Raw genomic sequence first — 21,960 nt, 5'->3', positions numbered from 1 at the left:
GGCGCCGGACTGGACAAAAGCGAGGCGAATGCCGCGAGCCAGCGCGCTCGACAGTGCGCGAGAGAGACCGAGTGTGTCCGAGAACGCGCTCGACAGTGCGCGAGAGAGACCGAGTGTGTCCGAGAACGCGCTCGACAGTGCGCGACAGAGACCGAATGTGTCCGAGCAACGAGCATAAATACTTTATTTATAAATAAATTACACATTTCAGCATTAGAATAATCTCTGTAGCATATTGGTATCATATGCAATGTTTTAATTAGTTTATATAGCCTAACATAAACTCCAAAATAACCTGCAGGAAACGTTCAAACATGGCTATTTGTTTGACCGGTTGTTGTGCGGCAAACACGACTAGAATTTGGCTAAAATAACCTCTGATATTGACGTTCTCTGTAGGTTATAAAAATAAAGCCCCAAAAGATTATATTTTATTATTATTATTTATGTTGGTACATTGTTCATTATTATATTGAGAGCACTTTTTGTTAAACTTAATATTGTGAGGAAGAAAATACTTCAAGTAGGCAAACCCAGTTGTAAAGGTGTGTGAGTTTTATCATTTTAATGATATGCACTAGTGTATGTGTATGTAGGCTATATTTTCTATTACTATTTATTTATTTTTGGTACATTTCTTAAGAAGCATGTTCTATTTAGTGTCCATTTAATTCATTTAACATTTCATATTGGGGGTATCCAAGAAATTTCTTATATTTAAACTTTTTTTTTTTTTTTTTTTTAAAGTAACGCAATAGTTACTTTCCCTGGTAATTAGTTACTTTTGTAATGATGTAATTCAGTTACTAACGCAGTTACTTTTTTTGAGAAGTAACTAGTAACTATAACTAATTACTTTTTTAAAGTAACTTACCCAACACTGGTCACAATACAATACAATATTGTTCCTCTTTGCGAGAAAGTAGTGAAAAGGTAGGGTTGACCTTCTGATGTTCTTCGGTCACTTTTGACAAAAAATACTTTTACACTTAATCAGAATGGTATGACACTTGGTGACTTTTGTGGCATTTGCTTTGTGAACACAAAAACAATCAAGGAAAAGTGACCGAAGAGCACCAGAGGGACAAAAATGTCAACACTACTTTGTCGCAAAGAGTAACAATGTAGTTTCAGAGGTACATTTTCATTATTTTTTTCAATTTTAAGTATTTGCCATGCTGCTCAAATCCCTGCGCATTTCAATTGAACCAGGACACTAAACATAAGTCATCACTTTCAGCCTATTATTAAACAGACAAAATCACTTAATCGCAAAGTTGTTAGTTATATATCTGATGAACTCAGACATAATGACTCAATCATTGGCTAAAGAACAGATAAACATGATTGCTTCCTGCGTGACTAACTGTTTGTCTAACACTTCCAAACCGCACGCCGGCCGCTCGAACCCACAGCAGAAGCTGTGTCGGAGACAGCTCAGCTGTTAGATAACGTACCTCAAAAGAGGGTTGTGCCGCCAAACTGGGTCCAGTCCCTGGATTAGAACCCACAACCTTCCACTCACCAGCAGCCCAGTGAGAGAGCGGGACTGAGGGAGGGAGAGTCAGAGAGACGGTCGGGGAGAGAGGGAGGGAATGAGGGAGCGGAGGGGTGCTCACTCTCTTGTGTGAGAGAGACGGGGAGAGAGAGGGTGACAGGGGCAGAGGGGCGAACGGGAGCGAGAGGGATAGGGAGGGAGAGAGGGATCTGGGACGGAACGGTGGGGTACTCACGGATTGTCGGAAGGGTTGTGGGGGGGCAGTGGGTGGGATCTCCATGCTTGGCTGCTTCCCGGTGGCGATGCTCTTCCGCCGAAGCCGAGCGTTTTCTGAAAGAGAGAGCGATAAAAAGTGTCAGAACAAACCTAACTTTTTTTTTTTCTTCCTGTGAAATAAATGTAATTACGGAAGAGGATTAGGGCCAAGCAATAATAAAAAAAATAAAACCATCTCGAGATTAAAGTCACTATAATGCGAGATTAAACTCGTTAAATTTCAAGAAAAAAAGTCGAAATACAATCTTGAGAATAAACTCATTAAATATCGAGAATAAAGTCGTTGTGTTTCGAGAAAAACCTCGTTAAATTTCGAGAAAAAAGTCGAAATACAATCTTGAGAATAAACTCATTACATTTCGAGAATAAAGTCGTTGTGTTTCGAGAAAAAAACTCAAAATGAAATGTAGAGAATAACGCATTCGATCAGAGTTCATTGCATAGCCAACTGATATCAACCTCATCGAGGTTTCGTGGTTTCCCAGGATACCATAAGACGCATTATTAATCGTTGTTGGTTGTGTATGCCTCCATCCACAGAATGTAACGACTATAACCATCTATACAGCCATTAATGCCAGTGCCGTACGCATAGGCGCCGATTTATGTTTTCCTCCGTGGGTGCTCATGGGAGCACGCCCTTTAAAAAAAAAAAATAAAAAAAAAAAGTTTGCATTTCAGAACCTTAGGAAATGGACAGCGGCCGACACGAACACTACACACACCTATTTACTTGATAATAAAGCCGTAAAGTAGGCTATCTTTCAACTCAGGACAGCGCCACTTCTCACAAATACAGACAGGATTGGAGATGAAAAGTTTAACTGACACATAACCGCGATCAGCTAAGCCTTTCACAACATTGTTTTCTTCAGTTTTCACTAGCTATTATTTTCTTCAACTCCTCAGCATCCATCTCGACTGCAAGCAGATCGCGCGCGCGGTTATGATGACTTTTTAAAAGTGAAAGTAGGTATAGAGACTCCTGGGAGGGCGTGGGCTCAAGGCTCAAATAAACTGATGTGGATTTTAAATTATTTTATTAACTTGAAATACAGGCATATTTTTGTACATGTGTTCCTAAAAATGTGTATATATTTTTACGTTTGCACGTGATTGTTTTAAACCCGTGTTTAGACCCGTGTTTCCCCCGTGTCCGACCCGACCTGCACCCGTTTGAGTAAAATTTGCGGGTCACCCGTCGGGTACCCGAACCAGTGCAGGACTCTGTCACACAAGTCCACACAGTATAAATTTGATTTGTTGACTCAACATTGTGGTTAATTCTTCAGGAGGAACGTGTCTCTGCCTATTTTTTTACAGTCTATGGTCTCTGCGTACAGAGCGGGGTCACTAAAGAGGCGTTTTCATCCGAGAAACGCTGTGATTGGTGGAAAGGATATGGAGCAGGCGACTGACAGCGACATAACCAATCACAGTGTGACAGACGCTTCACATAGCACCAACTGCAATGTTTAATTTTAAATGAATGTAGCCTACTGGCAGTCCGCCACACGTGGGTGCTCGGTATTTTCCGTGGGTGCTCGAGCCCCGGAGCACCCACGGTATCGGCGCCTATGGCCGTACGGTTTTAATTTATCATAGCTGTCCATATGCCAGAGTGCATTTGGGCCAGCGCAAGTGTACTGGCGTCTTCTCAAGCGTCTCCTTCGTCGAAATTCCCAATTCCCAAAACCCAATTTAAATTTAACGAGTTTTTTCTCAAAACACAACGACTTTATTCTTGATATTTAATGAGTTTATTCTCACGATTGTATTTCGACTTTTTTTTCTCGAAATTTAACGAGTTTTTTCTCGAAACACAACAACTTTATTCTCGAAATGTAATGGGTTTATTCTCAAGATTGTATTTCGACTTTTTTGTCGAAATTTAACGAGTTTAATCTCGCAATATAGTGACTTTAATCTCGAGATGGTTTTATTTTTTTATTATTGCTTGGCCCTAATCCTCTTCCGTATGTAATATATTTTTGTTCAATAATATTTTTTATTTAATATTATGTATTTTGAGGGAATTTGATGGTACTAAGTAATATTTATGCAATAATTATGACCATTTAACCTATGACAATTAGACTAATGTAACAAAAGGCTGGAATACACTACACGACTTTTGCACAGATTTTTGTCCCGATTTGCAGTCTGAAAGTATCATACGTTAAGCTAGGTTTATACTCGCCGCGTCCGCACGAGCGCGAACCAAAAAAGACGTCATTGCGGTGTTGCGGTCCTGCGCGTTGGGTGCGCAAAACACCATTTCGCTTGGCGATGTGCACGGCTTTTTTTGTAACAGCGCGTGCGGCTCCGCATCCGAAGATGAACGACTTCGAGCCGAATCTGGCCGAGCATGTACATCTCTCCGCACCGGCACCCAGTTTGTGCGTCTTAAATTAGTTGCTTACATTTACAAAATGAGCCTATAGCAGACATAAGCCATTTTAATAAAAAATAAAGGTCCATGTTTTATAAAATGTCCACGAAACTTAATGAAATGTTTAGTGAAATTAGAAAATATTTAAGAGATACTTGCCTACATACATGCTTTTATATCCACATATTTTGTTTTAATGTCACAAGTTATAATTTCAGGGTTTACTGGATTTTACACAATTCTTTTTGTAGTGTGGTATTGGTGGTGATGTACTAAAATAAACATTGTCACGTGTGGACCTTTCTTCTCACCGCTGATTCCTGATGGTTAAGAGGACAATTACTTGAGTCGCCCCCTGTCGTTTCACAGAATAGTACAGCGGCGAGAGCATCAAGTATAAACGCCTCACCCGTTTGTGGAGTTGCGCGCGCATTCAGCGGAGACTCGCGCTGCGGAGCCAGGCGAAAGTATTGGTTTAAATTGCCAAAAGTCTGCAGTCTGCAGGATACAGCAGTCGGAGCTGACAGATTTCCCAGAAAATCGCATAGATTATGAAGGGCACAGACTCAGATTTTTTAAGTTTCAGACTATGATTCCATCCAGTCATCAAATATGTTTGATATTTTGAGCCGATTTTAGAATACATATTGTTTTGATTTGTCACGCGTCTCCTAGCAAAGTAGCACACGTTTCTGCGCGAGTATGTTGCGTTCGGAACGACATGAAAGTCTGCTAGTGTGTGATCCTTAGTCTTTTAGTGTATGATGCCCAGTTTTTCTCTGCAACCATTTACCAAAAATTTTTTAATTAAATTAAAATTAAAATGTTTTGCTTGCCTGTAATAAAAAAAAGTTTAATTTGAAATACTAAAATTACTGAAACTAAAATAAAAATAATGGTATATAGTATATATATAAAATATTTTATACATAAAAAATCAATCACCCAATAATGAAAATTTATTATTTTTACTGAATATAAATAAATTATCATTTAAATATAAATGATAATTTTTTGCCCAAAAAAGAAAAGAAAGAAAAGAAATATAAATCAAGCTAAAAGGAATCATATTTTTGTCAAACATTTTTCAAAAGTGGTTTTTTTTAATATAAGGATGTTCATCATGTTGACAGTATTTTCTTTATACTTTCAGGTATAGATTCAATAAATCATGCGTCATAAATATACCTGTGAATAGTTTTTTTTTTATTTTTTTTTTTTTACAAATGCATTGGTAATCGAAGATGCTCTATATCTATATGCCAGTAGGTATCAGTATAAAATCTAAGACCACCTTTACATCACCAGTGAAACCAGCTATTCTTTACTTGAAAAATAAAAATAATAATTGCCAAACGCAAGTGAAAATTGTCTGTTACTTGCCAGTTTGCAACCTAATGCACATTAGATAACAATTTAGTCAGTGACATCTGTCTTGAATCGCACAACTTTTAGTGAAAAAAATGTATCATGGAAAGACATATTTATATCTACTTATAATGTTCATCACATTAAACCACCAAAACAACAATTTGTGCGATAAAATCAATGTGGCTTTTCTTTACATTGTTGTGCCAGGTTGCATTTCACTGAGAGACGGAGTCTGGCTCATCTCGTATATGATGCTGCGAGTGACACTGTATGGCTCTGTCCCAAAACCAAGTGGACTGCCAATGTAGGCAGCATTCCCAATGCAAGGGCTGTTCCAAAAGGTAAGATACCTTCTTTTAGCTGTTGTGGTGAATCCCATAATGCATTTCAACAAGAATAATTGCAAAAGAAGCAAAAGAAATGTCAATAACTATGAACAATTTAATTACAACAAATGTTATTATTAATTAACATAATGCAATCCATTTAAGATTATTTATTGATTATTTATATGTGCTATGTACAGAATTGTTATGCATTTTACTATTCCAAATCACTTACACTATGAGTTTCAATTTAGAACAGAGCCATTGATCTGTGGCCAAGAAATCTGCAAGGAAAATAGCTAAAAACGATCTCAAGGATCAGTATTAGGGCTGATTTATGCCTGCTACAGACTGTGTGATTTCGGAAATTCTATAAGATCATTACAAATCACACATGGATCTAATAAACTTGATACGACATGTACTGTATATAGACTGTATGATAATGACACTATTGAATCGTAGGCTACGACACAAGTTAATATAGAAGAATAAAAAGTCATCAGCATGCGCTAGTAGTAAACAAATAGCTGAAAAAAGAGGAGGAAGCGAAAAAGGAGAATATGGATGCAGTCATGGCTAGGGAACAGAGGCCAACTGGGCTGGCATGCCAGTTTTGTAAATGGAGCTTGAGGTAAGTCGTTTTAAGTATGTCGCGTTGATCAAAACGCCATTTCATGTCTCATTTTTATTGGCTAGTCAGTAGTAGAGGTCGACCGATATGTTTTTTTTTCAGGCCGATGCCGATGCCGATCTTTTGAAATCCGGGTCGGCCGATGGCCGATAAATGCTGCCGATTTATTTTGGCCGATATTTGGCCGATTATGTGCTTGTTTTTAACCTCTATTTGAAAGATAAAATGTAACACAAATAATTACTTAAGATAGACAAGATTTCTCAACAAAAACATTTATTGAACACTTTACCAATCTGCACTTGTACAAAAGACAAAAAGAACTTGAGATATGTTTGGTAATTGTACCTGAATGAATTGAAAATTAATTTGCTACATTTCAGATTAATATATTTGTTTTCCTTAACATTTGAATTAACAGTAACTTAAACACTTTGCAGTTTGAATGATGTCCTGATAAACAAAATGACGGAGTATGTTTTTATGTTTCCACTGTTCGATCGCGCCCGCGCCTCACACACACACACACACACACACACGCGCGCGCGTTTGCACACAAATATGAGTAAACACTTTGCGACTTTAAACACACGCGACTTTTCGATCTCGATCGCGCCCGCACCTCTCTCTCTCTCTCTCTCTCTCTCTCACACACACACACACACACACACACACACACACACAACTAGAGGTCGACCGATTCATCGGTCGGCCGATTGATCGGCCGATTTTTTGCATTTTTAACATAATCGGCATCGGCCAATATCCAAGTGTATCAAGCCGATTATTAGGCAGGCGCATCTGTGGGCAGCCTAGTGTTGTTGTTGTTGTGGAACACGCGTTCGACGCATGCTGCGCCTAGAGTCATTCTCCAGCAGAGTGAGCAGACCTCATCCAATGCTTAAGGAAGGAGCTAAGTTCCTTGGAGAAAACTCCTTTATATTTAATTAAAAACTTTTGATATGTTACTGCCAACTTAGAGAAAAAACATGAATAGGCGACATGACGTTCGGCTACTTTGAAATTGATAGCGTAGTTGAGGTTGCATTAGCACAGCAGAAGGGTTGCGATCATATCACAATAAGTAACTTAAGCAAGAATTTACAGACAGCGAATCTGAGATTTTTATTTGTTCTGTTTGTGTGTCTTATATTTGAGAGGGTTGTCACTCAATGCAGAGAAGTAAGTAATAAAAAAAGAGACCAACTATATGCTAGTGAAGGACTGGCTTTGCTTTGCTAGGGTTGGGTAGCTACAGACAGACCCAGTGCTAATACGGCACTGGTGCCTTAACGACCGTTATTTACCGGACCGAATATCAACGCGCATTTCTGTGCTTCATATCAGTGCTACTGTTATGCCTGTGCTTCTCTTGGATGCTCTGAAAACGGACGTTAGAATAACAGAAACATCGCTTCGCTGCACTTGACACTAGTCAGCAGTTAACTTTAGTATTCCGTTAGCTAGTAGCTGGATTAAACACGGTTAAAATGCTGGCCAAACAGTAGTGTAATGTGTGACTGTATTTCACTGTAGAGTAGACTAGGGGTGGAACGGTACATGTATTCGTATTGAACCGAAACGGTACAGGCGTCACGGTTCGGTGTATACATTTCCACGGAGAATACACGCTATAAAAATAAATAAAACTCGCGTGCAAAGTAATGCGGAACTACTGTTAGATACGCGGGTTCTTTAGGGACACCTAATCTGTAGCTCCGCTTTAGCTCCGGCTGCGATGTAAAGATTGCAATGCGTTGTCAGTAGACGTAGGAGCAAACACACTGTGAGATGATCATCCTATATTTATGACACTGTCAGAAAATTATCACAAGCCAGAAGCCACGTTTCCATTACCCTTCAAATTGCGCAAATTGAAATTGCGAATTGAAAATACGCTCAATGGAAACACGTCAATTTCGCAAAAACTTCCATTTATCGCAAAAAAGTTTTTGCACTCGCATGAGGAGGTTTTTCAGGCAATTCAAAAAAGGAATATTTCGCAAAACTGCAATGGAAACAGTTTTTGCGCATTTACAGGTCAGCTGACTTAGAAGGCGCGGTGTGTTTGGACAGAATACGAGACAGTTCTTGAGAAGAACGAATGACAGAAATACTGGATTCTAAACCTCAAAGAAATGCCACAATAGACCTTTCTCACAATAACCGGAAATACGTAATCGTTGAGGAAGCGGAGTTCCTGTCAAGCGTCAACACACCAGAAAAACATAAACCCGGGCAAGTTTAAAATGGATCAAAGAGTCTACACAACTTCATTAACGGATTTGCCAAATATTACATTTGCTGATGTGACGACTCGTAGAGGAAAACTCCGTCACAAAAAAGAAAAAAAGCAATAAAGGGTAAAAAATTTTCCACACGGAATTTGGCCATAAATATCAAGGTAAGTAGAGAGCGAGGCTAACTGTTACTGAACTATTAACTAAAATGACACATCATTAGCGTGTCAATAGTTCTTGCTAGTTACTTGAGCCATGTGTTTATGTTGCCTTGACTGCGGAGGAAGTAGATTACCACGACGATTGCGTATTTCCGGTCACAAATACGGAAGTTGTGAGAAAGGTCTATCAAGACCTCGGAGCAGAATGAGTGAGAAAAACCCAGAAACACCTCATATGTGCCGCTCACAGTATAAGGGTCTTTCCTTGCCATTAATGCTTGGATAACACGCCTATGTTTCCTTCCATTAATAATAATAATGTCTAGTGCGGTAACGTTACGTGGCTGTGATATAAACTTACCAACGTCCGTTGCCATGAATTTTGGAATGACTTATCGCAAGAGGAAAAAATTACGTTTTAGTCGCATAACATCGGTTAATGGAAACGCCGTCATTTCGCAATCGTTTTTTGTCGATATTTAGAAAAAAAAAAAAAAAAAAAAAATCGCAAAAGTTTTGCGCCTACAGGCTATCTTTGGTCGCAAGACCGTGACAACGGCCATCTTTGAATCTCTCTCACTGTACGCCGTAGGACCACCGTTTTGGAGCCACGACCACAGAATTCGCCACGATTGGTCATCTTTGATCTGGGACAGCCCAAAACTTATTTTATGTTAGCTTTCACACATGAGTTGTGCAGTAGGCGGCGAATTCATTATATTTATTAATTTATTTGATCAAAAATATAGTACAAACAGCAAAACTCTATTACAATTTAAACTAACTGTTTTCTATTTGAACATACAGTATTTTAAAATCAATTTGAATGCATCCTTGCTGAATAAAAGTATTGATTTCTTTCAAACAAAAATAAAGATAACACAAATAACGTACAATACACTTTCATGCAATATTTTTGGCCAGTACATTTTCTCAATTCAACTGCTATTATTGGCAGACGTGGTAAAAGTTCATTTTGGACCAAAGCGAAGTAAAGAAAATGGCAAAACAATGAGAAATAAAACAGTCTAACTGCAGGCACAAGAGACAGGCACTTGCAAACAAAGTGCTTATTGACTGGCGTCCTTGAGTAAGTACCGGATACCGGAGCGCAGTCATTGGCGGAGCTATAGACACGACTATTGCTCAGGAATGTGAAGTCATTAAAATAAGACCAACGGAAACAAATGAATGGGCGGCTTAATGAACGTAGAGGTGCTGGGAGGAGAAAAGACTGAAAGACTCAACCATCAAACCATCAGTCTCTCCTGCTTGATGCTGTGATAACCCTCCCATAAATCTCAGTGTAAATACCCACTGTCTCTCCAGCCAAAGCAATCTGTCTCTCTCTCTCAATCTCTGAAGCTCACATCTCACTCACACACACACACACTATCACAGCCATACAGTTCTCTCGCCTTGCACCCACGCAACTCTTTTACATAAATCAAACAGTGTATTTATCCATCTCTCTGCCTCTCTCTTTTTTATGAGAGCATTTTCCTTCCCCTCACCTCTCACATCCATTCTATTCTCTGCACTTTCAATCTCATCAGTTTTTTCGGTCTCTTTGCGATCCTGAACGTCAGACCTCAAATCTCCAAATCGCTGCTCCTGATCCCTCTCCTGGTGCACAGCCTCAACTCAGCTGATTTTACAGTTCTTATTATGTAATATGTCCATTAAAGTCGAGTATATTTTACATACCGATTCATCTGAGGCCTCAAGTCTTGGTCATGCTGTCTCTTGAATACTGTACGTTTTGCAATCTTAAACTGAATCATGATCAGAATCGGTTGTTTGTTTCCCGTTTTTTTTTTTTTTATTATTTGACAAAAATACTGGAACTGAATCATTTTCATGACTTTTGGCTCCACTAACAGTTTTTTTTATGCCAAATGGGGACAGAAAACCATAAACAAAAATAGAAGCATAAGAGCCGTTGTCATGACAATCAGCTAGAATCTTCTTTTCTACTACTGTGAATAACCGATCAGCTTTCGAGTGTGATTCTTGTTCAAGATAAGGATATGGGATCATTTCTGAACTCAATAGAACATTACAAATCAGAATGAAGTCTCTTATGCTCACCAAGGCTGCATTTATTTGATCAAAAATACAGTAAAAACAGTATTAATGTGACATTAATACCATTTAAAATAACTTTTCAATTTGAAAATATTTGAAAATATAATTTATTTCTGTGATGCAAAGCTGAATTTTTGGCATCATTACTCCAGTCTTCAGGTGTCATATGATCTTTCTAGAAACATTAGGAAAACAGTTGCTTAATATTTTGTGGAAACTGTGATACATTTTTGGGGGGATTCTTTGATTAATAGAAACTTAAAAAGAACAGGATTTTTTTAAAATAGAAATCTTTTGTCACATTATAAATGCCTTTACTTTGCTAAATGAAAGTATTAACTTCTTACGAAAAAAATCTTATTCTGACCCCAAACTTTTTAATTGCAGTGTATATGCACAAACAGACACAGATATATATTTCTGAAAGTTTATTTAATCAACTTTTAAAAGCACACTGCATGAATGAGGCTTTTTGATGGATTTAATCAAGAACGGTTATTTTCAGAAGAAGAGATCAATGGAAATGATCAGCATAATAGAGATGTGCTTTTCCATGACGACGACGAGCCCAAGAATTTGATGAATTTGAATAACTTTGTTTTGATATAGTTCTATTAAAAAAAAAAATCTAAAAATGTAACATTCTTTTGAGGATGGTGAATGAAATATTGCTTGTCAAACATTGGTCATTCTGCCTTCCACAAAATTACTACAAGATTCTAAAACAACTATTAAGGAAACAAAAAATTGTATGCAATCAGAATCTGAATTTCCTATGATTTTCATCTCGGAGTTGTGTTGCCAGTTATATTACAAATAATACACCCTTCACTTAATTAGCTGTTATTATGGAAACTTACATTACTAATATATATATATATATATATATATATATATATATATATATATATATATATATATATATTAGTAATGGAATGATCAAATGATCCTGAAAAAACTGTTTGCAACATTGATAATAATAAGACATTTCTGACGATTTCTGAAGGATCATTTGACACTGAAGACTGGAGTAATTATGCTGAAAATTCACCTTTGCATCACAGGAATAAATAACATTTTAAAATATACGCAAAGCAATTATTTTAAATTGTAATATATATATATATATTACAATTTAAAATAATTGTAATATATTTTTATCATAATTTTAAATTGTAATATATATATATATATATATATATATATATATATATATATATATATATATATATATATATTTATTACAATTTAAAATAATTGCTTTGCATATATTTTAAAATGTTATTTATTCCTGTGATGCAAAGGTGAATTTTCAGCATAATTACTCCAGTCTTCAGTGTCAAATGATCCTTCAGAAATCTTCAGAAATGTCTTATTATTATCAATGTTGCAAACAGTTTTTTCAGGATCATTTGATAAAAAGTTAACCAAAAGAACAGCATAAATTTGAAATATAAATCATTTGTAACACTTGTCTTCATTGTCACGTTTGATCAATTGAATGCATCCTTGCTGAATAAATCTTAGTGTCCCCAAACTTTTGAATGTTAGTGTATATGAATATAATAGTCATTCAGTACTATGTAATATAGTATGGTACCATCACAGTAATGTTCTGAAAGGATATAAAAAAATCAATGCATTGCGACTATTAATTGCAAATCAATCTCCAATTTTTAATATGAATCATCATATGGTACAAAAATAAACTATAAATCACTTTAATGTGTCTGAGATGGAGAGATCATTGAAAACACTATATAAATGTTCACCCTTATAAATGCCCTTCAAGAACCACAGAACTTAATGGACTGAACCTGATCGCAGGCCAGAGGTCACTATTCCTTTTAATTATGCCAAACTGAAAGCCAAAGTAAAGCGGGCTCGATACATCCATTTATTTCAATTTCTCCCTGTCCTTCTGGATCCAAATCCAGGCTCTTTATTTGGTTGCCATGGCAACATTTTCTAGTACCTTACATTTGACTAACATGATGAAACACTGAAGTGATGGAACACAGACTCACACGCATGTGAACATGTATGAACAAGGCCGTCGGACAGATGAGAAATGGCAAGTTGCCTTTCCGATGAAGTTCAAACGGGCACCGTCTGTTATCAAACGCAATGATCGCTAAAATAAGCATGTGTTCTGCAACTTGAGGATAAAAGGAGATATTTTCTATCACACAATAATGATGGAAGGGAGAAAAAGCTGGACTTCCAACATAGGTGTGTACAAGTATGTGTGGGCGTGTGTGTGTGTGTGCACTTTTTATTCTCAATGTAAATCTGATGTCAAGCTGAAAGCCAGAGCTGAAGTGTGTGGGTGGAAAAAGCTTCAAGCTTCAGTCCCTTTGAGAGAGACAGAACGGAAGAGAGAGAGAGAGACAGCGAGAGGAGGGGGAGCAAACATGATAAAAAGTGAAACTAATGACAAAAAATAATGCTCAGCTTTTGATTGATATGCGTGGGGTTGCAAGTGGATCGATTTTTACACCTAAATTGGATTTGTAATGGTTCACGGGGCTTGAATAAAACAAAGAAGAAATGAAAACAATATTATTTGAAATTAAGCCTTATAGAGTATTGTTCATAAAAGTGAAGTTTGTAATCTGTCTCCTATCCCAGCTCAATATGCACAGACAATTATAAGTAGGTCTGAGCTGTAAACGTCACATGACTAATTCAATTACACTTTATTTTAATGGTGTTCTTGTTACAGTGTAAATTATACATTTAAGTACTGAGTAATAGGAATTAAGAACATGATTAGTATATAATTAGGGTTAGGGTTTGGTTTAGTTGCATGTAATTATGCATCATTTACTGTTATTACTATAGTAAGTACATGTGTATGTAACAAGAAAACTGTAAAATAAAGTGTTACCACAAATTCTTAGCAACCTTTGAATAGCCGTCAATAGAAATGGTGTAGTTACAGAATCTACCAGGAGGGGGCTAAAGGAGTCAGAGTGAAACAATAACACTGGCTCAACCAATGGTGTGAGTTTGGGGCGGGGTTATCTGTGTGTTTGACGAATGGGAGTGTTTGGGAAACCTGTTTGATTGTCATTATTTGTCCAATTCGTTTGGTGCCTCTATAGTGGCACAGAAATCACACACTTTAGCTGTATTAAAAAAAAAATGTAAGAAGATTTTTTAGTGAGGCTGCAAAACAAAACAAAAAGAAAGAAAGTGATGCCTGCAAATCCTGGAGACAAATTACCAAAGGACATCTGTGCGATGCTTTCTTCTATTGTCATTGTCAAGGATTTTTCTCCTGCAGCAGTGTTTTTTTTTACACTCTTTTCATAAAAGCATCACGAAACAACCTTCCAAAAAGTTCCACAGACTAGAAATACATTTTTAAGACTGAAATATAGTAGATATGCATAAATCAAATGACTAGATCTATGTAGTATTACATATCGTCAAAATGAATTTTTTTTTTTTTTTTAGGAGCACAAAAAGGACGAGGACTGATTTTCGTTTAAAATATCGAAACATTATTGAATTCCAATTTTTGCAAAAGCAACAACAATCACATTTAAATAAAGTCAGCTTTTTAAAGAACTTGTCACGGCGTGCATGTTTAAATTCATTCAAAAGACCAGTTAAACGATGTGACCTTGTGTTTTCCTAGTTGTTCACAAAATGAGAGAACCAGTTTAGATACTAAATCAAATGACTGTAATATGCATATTATTCCTACCTACAGCAGAAATGCAACTGTAAGGTGGCGGTACAATCCCTTATTCCTCCTTAATTATTCCCGTCCAGGATCCAGAAGTAATCTCAAGCCACCAAGAAAGACAAATTGTCCAAACTGTCCTTCTCCAATCATATTCCAGTCTTGATTTCTTTTAAGTCACTTGTTTCTGCTTCACTTGAGAACGATTGCTTTCCCTTAGCAGATCAAGTGTTCCTCTAAAGGTCAACAGAAGGGTGGATTCCCACACCATGTTTGGTTGTAATCATGTGTCTATATGCACTCTTCTCTCAAATCTGGCATCAGCGACTTTTTGACCATTAAATAAATCCAGAAAAACTTCCATTCTTGCTTTCCCCAAGTAATCCTATATGCATTAATGAACATCTCTGCATGTCACGTTCACTTGTGAAGTTCAACACTGCCATAATACTTCTCTTTAAATGTAAATCCTAACTAAAAACAGCCATTTATGCATTAACTTGAATTATTATTGCAAGTAAGCTAAATATAATAGTTTAACACATGTATTTCACTTATACTATATTTAAGACTTCTACTTTGATATCTATTTACCTAAGAATTGTTATGTAGTAAATCATTAAAAATGTCAATATTTACAATCAAGAATTTGAACTCTATAAAAGGACTCTATTTAACTGTTAGAATTGTTGTGTCTCATTCCTCCACCTCGTCTCAGTCACTCTCTCCAGCCCTGACAGCGGCTGTTCCTCAGAAGAGTGCCAGATAGAGAGCTCCGGGTCCCGGGGACGCTCACCGGCGCCTTCACGCACGACCCTGAACCGACGAGCCGTTTCCCTTCTGCCTTTACTGCGGTTACCAACACCAGATCTGCGGCGAAACTCTCTCATGTTTTACTTTAGCTATAATTATAGGCGTCGTTTAGCGTTGCAATCGAGCTATCAACGTTTAAAACGCTCTAAGCGAGAACTTTTCAGAGCGTGCGTGCACATGACTAAGGCGTTTATTCAAAGCTTACACTTCCATAGACAGTAAAACACTGGCATCTGATGCAAACTTGTGTGTGTGTGTGTGCGCGTGTGTGACGGAGCCAGACTTCTCCGCAGCTCCGTGCCAGTGACACTGATGCGTAAATCCTCCGAGCGCACGAAGTTCAGGCGTTCATTCTTGCACAAAACCGATGCATTTAGCGACGAATCAAAGCTCAGATGATGAGGATTCAGACGGATGGATCATTTGCATGAGGACTTCCAAAAGCAATTCCAAAATGACATCGGAAATCCTTTGCACTAGGAAAGGCTTGCTGTATTCCGGAATATGTTTGCTTGTTTCCAGTCACACACGCAGGAATATCAGCAGCAAGGCGACGCATCCTTTCCTGCGGTTGTCCTTTTCTTTACTGCGCTCTCACTCACTCGAGGAGGCGAGAGGAGAGAAGAGGGGGTGAGCTGGACAGGGGGGTGGGGGAGAGATGGGATTTGATGGAGAGAACTTCATGTAAAAGCCTGGGGCAAACTCTCTCTCTCTCTCTCTCTCTCTCTCACACACACACACACACACACACACACACACACAGCTCTTGTGTATGTGTGTGTGTGTGTGTGTGTGTGTGTGGATGTGATGCTTTCAGGCAGCCGGTGAGTGGAGAGGCTTGTGTAGAGGCAGGTTATGTGGGAGGAATGTGTGTAATTACACAACTACACAAACTGAAGACAAATGACAATGTAGATTAAACTCTGAGAGTGCACGTATACAGTACAGAGAGACGCTGCAAGCTGCATGTTAGCTTTCACTGTATTAATTCTATTGTATAACTAGCATAGATTTTTACATTTGATTTGGGGCACAAGGGTGGTTTGCGTGGTTGTGTGCTCTGGTTATGTGTTTGCTACGGTGTTCTGAGTAGTGATGCTATGCGGTTGCTAGGGTGTGCTGACTGGTTGCCAGGAGGTTCATTACTGGTGAAAAGAGCTCAGTCTCAAGTTTCTATGATATTCTGGCAGTCTGAAAGTCTGATTGCTTGGAAGAGTGATTGTACATCAATCATAAAAGGGATAGTTCACCCCTAAAAAAAAAAGAAAATTCTGTCATCATTTACTACCCCTCATGTCGTTTCAAATTTGCATGATTTTTTTTTTTTTTTTGTGGATGGACTATCTTTAATATACTGTATAAATACACATTTAAAATTTCAAGACATTTACTTTTTTATAATATATATTGAAATGTATAAATATGTATTTATTAACAGAAATGTATATTAATGATATATAATTAATGTTATATTAAAAATGGACAAGTATTTTTATATAACTGTCTCTCTGTACTGTACATGCACTCTCTCATAATTGAATATATATAATGTAGTGTGTGTGTGTGTGTGTGTGTGTGTGTGTGTGTATGTATGCATGTACAGGAAAGTATTCAGACCCCCTCAAATTTTTCACTCTTTGTTATATTGCAGCCATTTGCTAAAATCCTTTAAGTTCATTTTTTTTCCTCATTATTGTACACACAGCACCCCATATTGACAGAAAAACACAGAATTTTTGACAATTTTGCACATTTATTAAAAAAGAAAAACTGAAATATCACATGGTCCTAAGTATTCAGACCCTTAGTTTGCTCAGTATTTAGTAGAAGCACCCTTTTGATCTAATACAGCCATGAGTCTTTTTGGGAAAGATGCAACAAGTTTTTCACACCTGGATTTGGGTATCCTCTGCCATTCCTCCTTGCAGATCCTCTCCAGTTCTGTCAGGTTGGATGGTAAACGTTGGTGGACAGCCATTTTCAGGTCTCTCCAGAGATGCTCAATTGGGTTTAAGTCAGGGCTCTGGCTGGGCCATTCAAGAACAGTCATGGCATTGTTGTGAAGCCACTCCTTCATTATTTTAGCTGTGTGCTTAGGGTCATTGTCTTGTTGGAAGGTGAACCTTCGGCCCAGTCTGAGGTCCAGAATACTCTGGAGAAGGTTTTCGTCCAGGATATCCCTGTACTTGGCCGCATTCATCTTTCCCTCGATTGCAACCAGTCGTCCTGTCCCTGCAGCTGAAAAACACCCCCACAGCATGATGCTGCCACCACCATGCTTCACTGTTGAGACTGTATTGGACAGGTGATGAGCAGTGCCTGGTTTTCCCCACACATACCGCTTAGAATTAAGGCCAAAAAGTTCTATCTTGGTCTCATCAGACCAGAGAATCTTATTATCACCATCTTGGAGTACTTCAGGTGTGCTTTCATGTGTCTTGCACTGAGGAGAGGCTTCCGCCAGGCCACTCTGCCATAAAACCCCGACTTGTGGATGGCTGCAGTGATGGTTGACTTACTACAACTTTCTCCCATCTCCCTCTTTGGGTTCTTCTTTACCTCTCTTACCAAGGCTCTTCTCCCCCGATAGCTCAGTTTGGCCGGACGGCCAGCTCTAGGAAGGGTTCTGGTCGTCCCAAACGTCTTCCATTTAAGGATTATGGAGGCCACTGTGCTCTTAGGAACCTTAAGTGCAGCAGAAATTTTTTTGTAACCTTGGCCAGATCTGTGCCTTGCCACAACTCTGTCTCTGAGCTCTTCAGGCAGTTCCTTTGACCTCATGATTCTCATTTGCTCTGTTATGCACTGTGAGCTGTAAGGTCTTATATAGACAGGTGTGTGGCTTTCCTAATCAAGTCCAATCAGTATAATCAAACACAGCTGGACTCAAATGAAGGTCTAAAACCATCTCAAGGATGATCAGAAGAAATGGACAGCACCTGAGTTAAATATATGAGTGTCACAGCAAAGGATCTGAATACTTAGGACCATGTGATATTTCAGTTTTTCTTTTTTAATAAATGTGCAAAAATGTCAACAATTCTGTGTTTTTCTGTCAATGTGGGGTGCTTTGTACAATAATGAGGAAAAAAAAAATGAACTTAAAGGATTTTAGCAAATGGCTGCAATATAACAAAGAGTGAACAATTTAAGGGGGTCTGAATACTTTCCGTACCCACTGTATATGTATATATTGCTAGGGATATTCTGTCATTTCTTTGTTTAGTTTTATGTTCATGTTCATAGTTCATGTTTTTTGCCATCATTAGTTGCTATGGATATTCATTTGATCATCCCACCTGTTAGTCTTTTAGCTCGTTATCTGTGTGTATTTAAGTTCCTCATTTCTCTGCCTCGGTTGTCGGTTATTGTTTGTGTTAGTGTTTGAACTAGAACACACTGTGACGCTACCTATGGACTATCTAAGTTTGTTTTATTAAAATACCTTTATTTTTTAAATCTTCTTCATTTCTTCATCACCCTGTTTTATACACAGCATTTGGGACAGATCTATATACTGTATTAAAATGTATACATATTAAAATGTAATTTATTCCAGTGATGTCAAATCTGAATGTTCAGCATCATTACTCCAGTCTTCAATGCCACATGATCCTTCAGAAATCATTCTAATATGCTGATTTGCTGCTCAAGAAACATTTTTTATTATCAATGTTGAAAGCGTAATATTTTGGTGGAAATCTTGATACTGTCACAAACACAGACTCCGTAACCTCCCTCTCCAGCCATCAGAGAGCACCTTCACCTGAATATTGACTTTTCACTACGTTTCCCATCATGCATCTCCCTGGACTGATTACACCATACACCTGCACTGCACTGATTACACACATCTGCACTGCAAATCATGTTCAGACACTCATTTAAGCCACACTCACACAACTCTCTGAGCGAAGTCTTGTTTTGCTTTTGTGAACATTTCTGAGCTTTTATTCCTGTGACTGCCTGTTTATATTTTTGACCTTGCCCGTTTCTGGATTTCTCCCTGTCTGCTGCCTGCCTACGTTACCTCTGCTATTGTACTACGATTTAGCCCTGTCTTCTCTGCTGTATCTGCTGGTTCTGACCATTGCCTGTTTGACTACTCTTATCAATAAATCACGCTGCAAATGGATCCCTCTGACTCTGATGCTTCACAACAGAAGACTTCGCCACAACAAGATCCAGCAGCTATATCAACCTTAACCGCAGCCTTCTCTGCCCAAGCACGTCAACTCGCTGCCCATCATCATCAGTTGAGTCGTCTCACCTCTTTAACGGAGGAGTTGGTCAAAGCAGTACAAGGGCTACAAGGATCGTCATCAGAGCAATCGCCCACACAACCCACAGCTGCTGTTGCCCATCCTGCCATAACGCCATCAACCACGGGTCATCGTCTCGCGCATCCAGAAAAGTTTGACGGAGATCCTGGCAAGTGTAAGGGGTTCATTCTCCAATGCTCTTTATTCATTATTCATTATTCACTCTCTCAACGTCAAGGATCACCGCCCAAACTGCATCCCTGTGCATTTTATTCCCGCAAACTCAATGATGCCGAAAGGAATTACAATGTGGGAGATCGAGAACTTCTGGCTATGAAGGCCGCCTTCGAGGAGTGGCGACATTGGTTAGAGGGTGCTAATCACTCCTTTACCGTTTTCACCGACCACAAGAACCTAGAGTACCTACGCACCGCCAAGAGACTGAACCCCAGACAAGCTCGCTGGTCACTGTTCTTTACCCGATTCCATTTCACAGTCACCTATAGGCCAGGTTCCAAGAACACCAAGGCAGATGCGCTATCACGTCAATATGATCACGAGCTCACATCACAAGATCCCAAGACAATCCTGGCTCCAGACCTCACTGTCGCTCCCATTCAGTGGGACATTGAGACCGAGATCGAGCAGATTAACTCCCGGTCAGAGATTCCGACAGCTTGTCCACCAAACCGGATTTATGTCCCCGACACGCTCCGGAACCAGGTCCTGGAGCACGTTCATGCCCTTCCTAGCTCTGGACATCCGGGAATTACCGCCACCATCCAACTGCTACAAAATCGCTATTGGTGGCCCTCTTTATCTCAAGACACCACTACTTTCGTTAGACACTGTCAAATATGCAATACCCAGAAATCATCACGCCAACTACCTGCCGGACTGTTACACCCTCTTCCCATTCCACAGCGCCCTTGGTCACATATAGCCATTGATTTTATCACCGATCTACCTGTCTCTGAGGGAAACACCACCATCCTTACAGTGGTGGACAGGTTCTCCAAGGCCTGCCGTCTAATACCCCTGGCTAAGCTTCCTACTGCCTTACAAACCGCAGAGCACCTCTGCACCCTGGTATTTCGATTTTACAGTTTGCCCGAGGACATCGTCTCCGATAGAGGACCTCAATTCACATCTCAAGTCTGGTCAGCCTTCTTCAAGTACCTCCAGCTCAACGTCAGTCTCACATCAGGGTATCATCCTCAATCAAACGGGCAGGCCGAACGCATGAATCAAGAGGTAATACGATTCTTACGCTCCTACTGTCATCAGCATCAAGAGGATTGGAGCCGCTATTTGAAATGGGCCGAGTATGCCCAGAACTCCATCCAGAAACATTCCACCGGCATGACCCCTTTTCAGTGTATTCTGGGGTTTCAACCGCCCCACTTTCCATGGTCAGGAGAACCCACGAATGTCCCAGCCATGAATGACTGGCTACAACGCAGTGAAGAAACATGGAATCAGGCCCACACTCACCTTCAACGTGCCGTTCGTCGCCAGAGAGAACAAGCCGATTGACAACGTTGTCCAGGCCCGGTGTACCACCCAGGCCAATGGGTCTGGTTATCCACCCGAGATCTATGCCTGCGGCTTCCCTGTAAAAAGCTCAGTCCCAGGTATGTGGGCCCATTCAAAATAACACAACAAATCACACCAGTCTTTTTCCGTCTTGCCCTGCCTAACCATTACCGTATTGCTCCCACCGTCCATGTCTCATTGCTCAAACCCGCTGATGGTCCAAATGAGAGGGAGGAGGAGAGGTCCCGGGAGCAGAGCCCCCAACCCATTCTAGTGGAAGGCGAGGAGGCTTATCGAGTCCAGGAACTCCTAGATTCCAGACGTCGGGGTAACACTCTACAGTACTTGGTTGATTAGGAGGGATATGGACCAGAGGAGCGTTCATGGGTGAATGCCACGGACATTCTAGTCACAAACACAGACTCCGTAACCTCCCTGTCCAGCCATCAGAGAGCACCTTCGCCTGAATATTGACTTTTCACTATATTTCCCATCATGCATCTCCCTGGACTGATTATACCATACACCTGCACTCCACTGATTACACACACCTGCACCTCATGTTCAGACACTCATTTAAGCCACACTCACACAACGCTCTGAGCGAAGTCTTGGTTTGCTTTTGTGAACATTGCTAAGCGTTTATTCCTGTGACTGCCTGTTTGTATT

General features: G+C 39.3%; 1 protein-coding gene across 1 annotated transcript in view; it reads right to left on the bottom strand.

Moving 5' to 3' along the window:
* Window positions 1-21,960, bottom strand: part of syngap1b (synaptic Ras GTPase activating protein 1b) — a 135,419-nt gene that overhangs the window by 42,738 nt on the left and 70,721 nt on the right. The window contains 1 exon segment of the mRNA XM_084385433.1: window positions 1,734-1,828. Coding sequence (XP_084241559.1) covers window positions 1,734-1,828 — 95 coding nt within the window.

This window comes from Rutilus rutilus (assembly GCF_951802725.1).
Source record: "Rutilus rutilus genome assembly, chromosome: 17".
NCBI lineage: Eukaryota > Metazoa > Chordata > Actinopteri > Cypriniformes > Leuciscidae > Rutilus > Rutilus rutilus.
This window is presented reverse-complemented; position numbering and strand designations above follow the sequence as displayed.